This window comes from Monomorium pharaonis, chromosome 1 (assembly GCF_013373865.1).
Source record: "Monomorium pharaonis isolate MP-MQ-018 chromosome 1, ASM1337386v2, whole genome shotgun sequence".
NCBI classification, from domain to species: domain Eukaryota; kingdom Metazoa; phylum Arthropoda; class Insecta; order Hymenoptera; family Formicidae; genus Monomorium; species Monomorium pharaonis.
Genome location: NC_050467.1, coordinates 22217517 through 22228064, shown reverse-complemented (window position 1 = coordinate 22228064; position 10548 = coordinate 22217517). Strand labels below are relative to the sequence as shown.

The following is a 10548-nucleotide window of genomic DNA, read 5'->3' as shown; positions in this document are numbered from 1 at the left end:
TATATATATGTACACGTCTGTCCGGACGTCCGTGTTCATCGACAACACGTCCATTTAATGCGATAGCGACAAATCGGAAAATAATCCCTAACGTGTAATTGTTCGACATGGAAATTATAATAGTTTGATAAGAAATATATAGCAATCGTGCGTTTTCGCATAGTTGTTATTAATGTAGAGTGTTATTTCTAAGCATTTCGTTAAGCACACGAGGACGTATTGCAATGTACACGTATACGCGCGGACATATTTAACATAGACTTTTTACAATATCGGTGATTAAATAATAGCATAGAAAATAATTGTTTTTCCTCGCCACGAAGCTAGAGTCTTTCAACTATTTTGCCATTGACCTTTGATACTTGATATTGTTTTTTTTTACTCTCATTTTCTTATACATAGTTTAGCTCTTCAACTAGTTAGTCGCTAGTGTGATACTGTATGAAATCTCGGAGTATGCATGTACATGTGTATATATGTGTATATATGTCTGTGTGTATATTTGCTGCACGTGTATAATGCATTCGCGCTCGTCGTGCTGTATCCGAATGTTATATATGCAGAGATGCATGTATAATTTCATCGGCAGGCAGGACACAATATGTGACGATATGCACTAAAAAAAGACGTTCTTTTTTTTTTCAGATAAAAACAAAGAACGCTTTCGAATAGACGTCATAAAATATATATTGCTGCAGAATGTATGATATCTTAAATAGTATGTCATTATTAATAATTTGATTTGTAAGTGGCCGAGTTTTAACGACGACGAGTAATACAGAAATGAATCGATAATATACAAAAACCAAACACGAAAGCATTCCCGCTAGAATTTGAACTTTATATTTGAGTTTTTTTTTTAGGGGGGAGGGGGAATCGATTGGCATCATTTGGCTTAGTATCTGCTTAATACCATACGCCTGAGAAATAAATTTATCTAAACGCGACCGCGATATTGATGAAACTAAACGAGAGACGTAAAACGTATGTTTATACACTCTTATTAAGCAATACCGAAAGATAGAAAGATAATGTAAAAATATATACACGGCACGCGATTTGAACATTTTCGATTACTTTGATCTAATCAGAGATTGCGAAAAATAATTTTTTATTGAAATTAGAACAATTAATAATTGTACGCAATTCATTTTCATATCTCTTCAAAATTGTCATTTCGCGAGTGATAAAGAAAAATATTCACATGCAAACTAATTAGATTTCTTTAAATTTATTTTACATTGAGAATTCCCGTTCTATATTCTTTATAATATCTAATATTCACTGTTCCTCTTTTTCCGTATGGCACATATGTCAAGGCGTGACGACATTTAAAAAACTAAGGTGTTGGAAAGAAAATAGATTATAGTATTTTCATGTTGACTTTTTTTCTCCTCGACTTTCTTCCTATACGAGATGAGCTCTGAAGTAATAATAGATAAATAAAATTCAACTTTTCTACGCGAAAAACGTATGACGTAGAAACTGAATGGACGGGCGAAGTTGAGTATTGCCATCGATGGTATGTACATGATTAATGATCACTCTTTCACTCGCTCCCTAGAAGTAATTCAATCTTAATATAATACATTTAATATATACTCTCACTTTGCACCCTCATTCCCTTACTTGTATTTTCGTGCGCTTCTGAGAAGTTTCGCGTACACTGCTTCAGAGTGATTGTTCAACTTCTATCGGTTTATTTTGTTAACGTGATTACACGTATAATATCTATCGCGACCGATCGCGATCACGGTATATCTTATGCGTGCACGCGGTGAATGTAGGTACTCTTTTCTACTTATATTCTCTACTTATGTTTGATGTGCATTGGCTTTTGACTCATTTGCCTATTGTGTGTTGCGTTGTATGTGTGTGTGTGTGTGTTTCGTGTATGCATATGGTGTACCTATGCCTGTGTTCGTGTCACGCGTATGACATGTATACTTATTATATTTATATACCTTCTTCGCCGTGGTACCTCAATTATACAGTAACATTTTGCTAAGGCATTCGTTATGGCAAGTATATTTTAAAGGTGCCGATGTCTAAATACGCGCGTGAAATACTTCTCGTACACTTTATAAAAGTATAGTCGGCCGGTTAATTCCCTAAATGTATATAATATAGCCAGGCTAGGATCGAATCGGTTTTTTTTTTTTTTTTAAAGAAACGACGGCCCCGTTAGAAAAGAAGTGTGACCTCGATTCGAATTTATATATATATTTATATATGTAGTATAGGTGTGCGGTTTGCACATTCGCGGCCCGCGCTAAATTTTTTTTTTCACCTAATCGCATGCAGTTCCTTCATCTAGACTTGTACGCCTAAGTATCCCGTTAGTAAAATATATCGAATATTGCAAATCGCTACGTAAATCACAAAACGAGAAGAAGTTATAGATCTTGAGAAGCACGAGTAGTGTGTGTTCCTTCGGCCAGAACGCGTACGGCTATTGAACTCGATATAAAGAGTGACGCGCCTAGGTGCAACTGCATCTCCGAGATGTCGTACGATAGTTTGAGATATTCGCACATACCAAGCGTTATTAGCTGAAGGTCCGACTGATTTCCTCGTTCGAATTAATTAAAATGTTTGCTATTAATTATTGCTTACTCACAGCATGAGCTGACCTCAATGAAATACGCACAGCAGCGTAGAACAGCATAGTCCGCACGTTTATTTATTACTATTACTTTGTATTTTTATGGCACATGGAAGATCCTTAGCGAGTAATGGCGTAGCATCAATGAAAGTAAATTATTGGCGATTCGAATTACTATTAAAATTTAAATATCAATTTCTACTTAAGTTCGAGTAATTAAGTTACATAAATTTATTTAATTTCCACGTACTCAATGAGTCGATTTAATTTTAATATTAATACTCTGAAATAATCGTACGGATATTTTCGAGTACTGTTGCACAAGCTACGCCATTAGCATCGCGAAAGATACCGGCAATGTACTTCTATAAAACCGTAGCATTCCTACTCTGCCATGTATTTCATCCAAATTTTCGTACAATCTCTATAGCTAAATTTCCCGAAAAAATTTCATTTTACGAAACGCCAAGTAAATGCTCGAGTCGTTAAAGAAACGAAAAGTCGTGTAGAAAAATCGAAGCATCTTAATTGAAGTGTCTCTTTCCTCTCATTCAATCGATCTCTCTAGCAAGCTCTCACTATTAACCGATAATGCTCCCCGCTGTAGTCTGCTTTCCTTCGCACGCTCGAAAAAACGATCGTAATTACAAACGCAATAACATGTAATAGAAAAAACGTCAGTAGATTTATATCAGCGCCGCAACAGCGTACATACATATTCATACCATAAGCATGACATCGAATTCCCGCTCATGGTGTGAACCCTGTAGAAAACTCTTTCGTAGAAAATTGACGCTAGGGTAATGTTTTCTTCATTTTATTTTTTTTTTACAAGGCGTACTACGCAGGTTTTCCAGCTAGTTGCCCTAGCTTTCACACGGTGACACGATATTTTGAGACATTCAAGAAGCACGGAAAATTTTGTGAAATAATTTTGTATGTGAAATTTCAATTACGCAACAGAGATACTGTCGAGACAAATATGAATGTAAATTCGATGATGGATGAATTATCTGCTGAACTTCTGCGATTGCGAATTTGACTTCTTTATAAAAAAAAAAGAAAAGAAAACTCTGACCTATGATAGCACCATTGCGTTCGAGCGGCTGTTAAGATCTACGTGATTACACACTTTTTTTATATTATACAAGAATTACGCCCGAGTTCTGATGTGTGTATAATTCGTTGTTTTAATCACATGTGATTTTTTGAACAATTCTAAAAAATGGTAGCGGATTTTTAAATGACACATTTGTCAAAATTGCTAATTGATATTCGAATCGTGATAATTTTTGTTCAATATTAATAGCGTGCAACAAACAATGAAATAATATGTAGAAATAAAATGCGTTTTTTTTATCGGAAATCGGATTCTATTGTTGCGGAAGCATCATGTCACCGTGCAAGAACTATTGAGAAACGCTTAACAGCGGATCATCTATAACAGCGTTTTATTTAGCTTTGGACAGTTGCATGTTTTCTTTGTTCGATTGTTCTTACAGCTTTCGATCCTTGAAACCGGAAACGGAAATTGTAAATCTACTTCGAAGGGAGGATAATTTTTGTCCCGGTCGTTCTGTCGTGTTTTACTTAGCGCGATATTTAACGAGCGAGATTATCGATGGATTTTACTCGAAAGGTGTGGCGCGGTACGTGGAAATTTTGTCAAGTCTGCTTTGTGAATTGCAAGATCGAATATTCTAAAAAAAGAAGAAAGAATACGATACGCTATACTAGTCAAGCGTTTTTTTTTGCCGAGCGCGCTGTAAAAACAATTCTCGCATCCAGCGTATACTTTCGCGACGTCTTTCAACAGAACGATTGATATGTGAAATTTGAAATACCTGTTTACGATCTCGTCCCTTTCTCCGCAGCATCCCGTTCTGCGTGTTCTACAAATCGCGGCTAAATTGACGCACTTTAACCATCAAACTTCGAACGACAATTCTATCCGAGGCAGCCCCTAGACGACCGATAATATTGTACAATATTTTAGACGGTTTAAGCAAACTCAATATATCCTGCAGACAGTCAATACTTATCGTGCAATAATATTGAACATCTAGATGCCGCTTAATGCAATCCGATGCACGTTATCCGATTAATTTCTCACAACGAATATATAGTAGACCTGTGATTCTTGAATTTTTTTTTTTTAATCTCAGGCTTTCTCAGCTATTATCGATTCACTGCCGGCACAGACACTATTTATGCATCCATTTCCGATTTCGGGATCTGTCCCCCCCTTCTCCCCTCCCTCTGCCTGTTCTGATCCGATATATATTCCGCTGTTCACGCGCGACCTGATTCTCGATACAAAAACTATTCACCTCTTTTTTTGTTTTTATTTAATAAGTGTCTCACTCTTGTCTGTTAGCATTTACGGAGTTAAGGTTCACACGCTTCAAATAGTCACACGATCTCTCTGTTTATAATCCTAAAGAGTTATTTTCTCTCGTCTTTTCTTTTTGTAAGTGCGCTATAGAGATGCGTATCTCCTATTACGTACGGTATTATGTACATGTAATATCTTGTATGTGTATGTGAATAGAGTACTAACACAGCACTTCCTTGCCGCAGTTTCTTTTTCTTTTTCCTCCTCGTTTTATCGACATAAGTAGACAGTAGCTAAATAGTCTCTATCAGTTAGCAGTGGTAGTAAGAGTACAGTTTCTTCCTGTTTCTTTTGTGTTTCACTTCGCCTTCCCTCGCACTCGTCTCGGAGCACAGTAACAATATTTTATATATATATATATATTTATTTATTTATAATATTTATATATTAATGCGTACCTCTTAGGCCCGAACCGGCAGATTAATCCTAGACCGTTCGTACAGATTAAACTATAAAAACGTTGATCATGCGGTCTACGACTACTCTACCATTGAAATGTTTTGACCTCTCGTACGCATTCTCTCTCTTTACACTCTCTCGTGGCTATTATATAGGATGAGACATGTGTTGAAGATGTGTAAATAATGACAGAAAACTATCTCTCTCTTACATGAAAAATAGGTACTTTTTTTCTTTTTCATTTTCTCTCTCGCGTTCTCTTTCTCTCTTTCTCTTTCTCTCCCCCTCTTGCACACACGTGTGTTTTATGTTTACATATGTATATATGTATGAAACGCGCGTCTAATTCTTACGTGAAGATATATGTACATTCGCGATAATGTGTACACGCGTCAACTAGAAAAAACGATCGGCTCACTCCTTTCAATCGTGCGCCCGCTAATAGGGTCGTTTCGTCATCACATAAATAAAAATAACATTCGAGCGTTATTTTTAATAGAGGATGACCGATTTACTTTTCACGCGGAAGGGAGCACTCGCAATCTCGAATCCGAGAGAAAATAAAAGCGAATAGCTGCAGTTCGATCGTATGCTCACTAATGTCGAAAGGACGTTTCTTTAATCCCGAAGAGCACGGTTCAGCATATGCCATTTAAAAGAAATTTCTTAATTTTGTTAACTTTATGTGTAAATTGCTGCGAAAGAAAGTGATTTTTTTCACAATATTAATAAAAATTGATTTGCTTTATAATTTTATAGAAATTCACTGTGAGACACTGTGTTGCGAAGTGATGCTGATACTCTTCGGGATTCAGAACTAAAAGAGTACGTTAGGACTTTATAGTCGTGAATTAAATATAATAGTATAGCTATAATTTCTTTTTTTTTTCGAAAACTTCTTTACGCCGAATCTTCTTTTGCTAGGAGGTATTTAAAATGAAATATTCTGTTTGATTCCGATTAGCGCGTCTCTATAAAGTACGCAAAGCGAGATCGATCGGTATGGTTCAGTTGGCCTCGCGAAGATATTGATATTTATAAAACGTTATTTAAACGGAATACAATAGATTAAGCTCCGGGGGGATCGTGATGTATAAACTGCTTGTAAGTAGGATTTTTAGTCGGTGTCAAAAACCATTTCGTACGTAGAGCTGAACATTATTTAGGGTTACCTTGCAACACGATATTTAACCACTATGCATAATACTTCATATAGTATATTTGTATGTGTTTTTTTTTTGGTAATTTATTTAGTCGCCTAATTATGCGGTAGTGGTGTAGTAATCATTGCAAGTAATAATCGTAACAATAATAATAATTTATTACATAGTATTTATAGCTTCTTTTATAGTACATTCGCGTATTTCTTGTTTTCATCTCATAAAAAGATACTTTGTTCGCGTTATGCTTAATATGCATTCATTGACATGTAACCCACCACAGTGGCCCGAAGGACTCTCAACAAGTAAACACAGCCTTCAGGCCCTCGGTAGCATTTGTAGAACCGGTTGATCCGTATAATCGCATCTCAAGCTCCCTCCTTTTTTCTGAATTCGTCCGTGGATTTTTACAAGCACGTGACCGTAATTTCCCCACTTACCGATCATGTTTCTGTACCAGGACGGTCTATCGAAATGTTATCCGACATTGAGTCGCAATTGTGCAATGATGTAATCATCACTCGACTTTAGTGTTATAATACTCCCGAAGTGAACTGAAACATGGCGAAATAAGGGCGGCTCTATCAAACAAGCGAGGTTACGGAACGCAAACTTATTTCGCGTCTGAAATCAGAAAAGGAGCCTCTTCTTACCGACATTTTTAGCCCATTCTACGTGAATCTTTCCTCTTTCGGTCTTCTTTTTCCCCCGTACGGAGTATTACGCATTATTCGTTTCACTTGTTTATGCAGCTCTAATGTAGTACGAAGCTAAAGATAAATCTCGTCAACTTAATCGGAACATTCTGGTCTTACGACGTACGATTTTTCTATGTTAATTGTTGCCTTAAAAAAAAGAGCATTCTAATTCTTCACGTAGATTATACTGTTTTTTTTCTTCTTTCCTAAGGTGCGAAACGTCAACTTTGCAAAATCACAGAGAATTACGCATCGTTACACTGTTACTTAGGATTGTACCTAATGTTTTTCCCCACAATGTGGGCTACATATTCCCTATAAACTTCTAGGCCTGCTCTTCGTCGTCTTTGAGATCTTCATTCCTCGCTGCGTCCATCCATCTTTAATATTGCATCTGATGCGACGCGGCGATTGTTCTCAATGAAGAGACACGGCGTGAAACGTGGCTCCATGCTCTCCAACTGCGATACAGACGTTTCTTCTTTTTTTTTTCTCGGAAACTCGATAAAAGATAAAAATCTCGTGTGTGGAATGTTTCGTCATCTTTTTCTGAAAGAAGTCGAACCAAGTTTGAAAGATAAAGGGGACCTGAAATGTAAAAGTTTTTTCCTTTATTCTTCAAACCTTTCTTTTCCATCACGGAATTATTTTACGATATATGTTTCACGAAAATTTTATATAATCGTTAATAGCATATTCATATATTCTTGCGATATTTTGTTTTTTCGCGAATCTGTATCACAGTTGAAGAATAGGACTCGGCGGTTTTGCGGTCCTGGACGAAATGCCGTCAGATTAATGTAAGAAGGCGCTATAAATCGATTGCTAAAGGACTACTGGCATGGCCGATATCTATGTATAGACCGCTGCTATAGGATCGCCCTAGCACCGGGCACAAAACCGCCATTTGTCCCGTCGATGAGACTAGTTCCATCGTTTTTCCAACATGGAGCCATTAGTATCTCTGTACATGTTAGTAAAACGAGTGTCGTCATTGATACGAATCTTTGTGGAAAGTGTCGCTTTTGTGAAAGATTCTTCGTCCTTCCCTCGTAAGTTCTTGGCTCGCGAAATTGTTTTCAGACTTTGGTCTGGGCAAGAGGCAACCCGGCAGCATTCTGAGCTCCATACTGTGTACCTGAAATGATACATTTCATGAAGATGACGCGCGCGTTTATTTACTTTTGTAAAAATACGAGAAACCGTGAGACTTATTTCCGTCCGTCCGTTCAGATTAGGGGTAAGTTGCAGTTCAATGAGATTAGGAGTAGGAATACATTGAAAATAAGAAAATATTTCTTTTTGGGGGAAGGGCGTTAAGAAAAGAAGCGTCACAAAAAGTAAAACATGTTAATTTAATCATAGCAGATTTTACTAATGTTATTCGTTCGAGTACTTACTGATTCCTCGCTGGCGCTGGCATGCGCGGCCTGCTCCGCGAGTGCATTTACTACGGCATTTATCGTTTTTGATTCGCTGCCAAGATCTTCCTCGCGATGAGCCACCAGGTTAGGATTCTTCCCGATTTTGTTTAGCCTACAAGGAGAGCACGATTAAGCGTAGGGAATGTCGCACGGGGCGTAACCAACTACTATTCACAACAAATCCTAAACCACTTAGCAGCACAGTGATTCGTCCGTTTCGTGGCGCTTTAACACCCGCCGCTTATCATCTGTACTCAACACTGATTATTATTTGTTTCAACACTACTTGCACTGCTAAAGGTAGACGAATGGAATAAACTGATAAAAAATCAGTTATTTTTGTCACACTGACCGCGCACAATTTTGTATTTCGAATAATACACGAATATATGAAACTAATAATAAAATAAAGTAAGTACATGATCTCGGTACATTAATTTTCGTTCAAGATTTTATCCTAATATTTTTGCGGAAAATATCTCGTAACATCGAAAAAATAATTTACAAGTGTTTATAATATAATCTCTTTACATCATTGAATTTGCATAAGATGGATCTTATGCGGACGTGTGACAAAAATGATACTTCAAATAATTTATAAAATATGTTATGCCAAATTATAAATAGAACATTCTTATGTAATGAATGTGTCGAGAGTGTAAAACTTTAAAACGCGATAGTTGAACTACAATTGATACTTATTCACTCGGGTAATATCCGATTTCATGAAGTATGTATCACTACATCGGATATTTTCCCTTTTCATGCAATATAAAACGAATTCCGATTATATCTTTGCGTCAAAGATATTTCGTACAGATTTAACCCTCTCAACTCATTATAAATATCGTAAGTTAGTGCGCTTTCATCACAAATTTGTCTTAAATTTTTTCCCCACTCTTTGTCTCGCTTAGGTATCGTAAAAAGATCAATGACCGACAATATAATCGCTTTTAGTCTTTTTTATTTTTATTTGAATAAAAAATTTTGTTCGACGTATGTATGTGTACGTGTGTGTAAAATAAGCGTCGAGTTCTAACACATACGAGAATCGGTATGTTGAGGCGAGAACGACATGATTTGTCACAGGCAGCAAATGACTGATCTCCGTTTTATCGGGCAGTACGAAATGCTCAAATAAAGTAGATGGGAGTGGGAGTGATGATTGACATCTATTAGCACACCAACTCGATAGAACAAACCTAACCAAAGCTTATACCTCTCGGCGGCAACGCTCTCCATCGTTCTGCGCATTAGGGGATACTGGTCCAGTACGGCGTTGAAATGGTCTACCGAGAGGCTGAAGAGGTTGCAGTAGGTCTCCGCTCGGACCGACGCCACCCTCCTCGCGTTCGTCAACAGACAGATTTCGCCGAAGTAAGACCCGTCCGACAACGAGGTCGCGACTTCGCCGTTCGCCATCACGATATCGACTATGCCTTCTTGTATGAAGTACATTTTCGAGCCGATTGTACCCTCCTTAATGATGATATCACCTATAAGCATACGTAACACGTTTCAATGTTACTGCTCGATTCTTAGATATTCCGATATGTTGCTAAACGAGACGCTTTATTCGCGTTTCGAATAGAAAACGTGAATTATGACAATATCGATACCTGGCTGGAAGACTTCGTATCTGAGTTTCGTTACGACATCCGAGACGAAATTCGAATCGGCGTTGGCGAAGAAGGGTACGGACGCCACTAGCGATCTGCAGTTGTAGTTTATCACATCCTGAAATAAGGCGCAATCCTTGTAGACATTTGTATTTTTTAAACTTGAACTTTTTTCGTAACTTTTTTTTTAGACGAGTTTCTATATAGAGATTTGTATAAAAATATTAATTATTATAAATTAGAAAAGA

The 10548-nt window shown here is 37.1% G+C and overlaps 1 protein-coding gene across 9 annotated transcripts in view; it reads right to left on the bottom strand.

Moving 5' to 3' along the window:
* Positions 1-6278: 6278 nt before the first annotated feature.
* The window catches only part of LOC105841127 (potassium/sodium hyperpolarization-activated cyclic nucleotide-gated channel 3), a 130043-nt gene continuing 125773 nt past the window's right edge, over positions 6279-10548 (bottom strand). For 4 of the 9 annotated variants that reach the window (XM_036293629.1, XM_036293644.1, XM_036293635.1 and 1 more), the window contains 4 exons: positions 10301-10418; positions 9889-10177; positions 8658-8793; positions 6279-8395 (listed from right to left, as the gene is read on the bottom strand). In XM_036293629.1, the coding sequence (XP_036149522.1) occupies positions 8249-8395; positions 8658-8793; positions 9889-10177; positions 10301-10418 (690 nt within the window). In that variant the 3' untranslated portion in view covers positions 6279-8248. The remainder of the gene's footprint in view (positions 8396-8657; positions 8794-9888; positions 10178-10300; positions 10419-10548) is intronic. The other 5 variants (XM_036293633.1, XM_036293643.1, XM_036293650.1 and 2 more) reach the window with 2 other exon arrangements.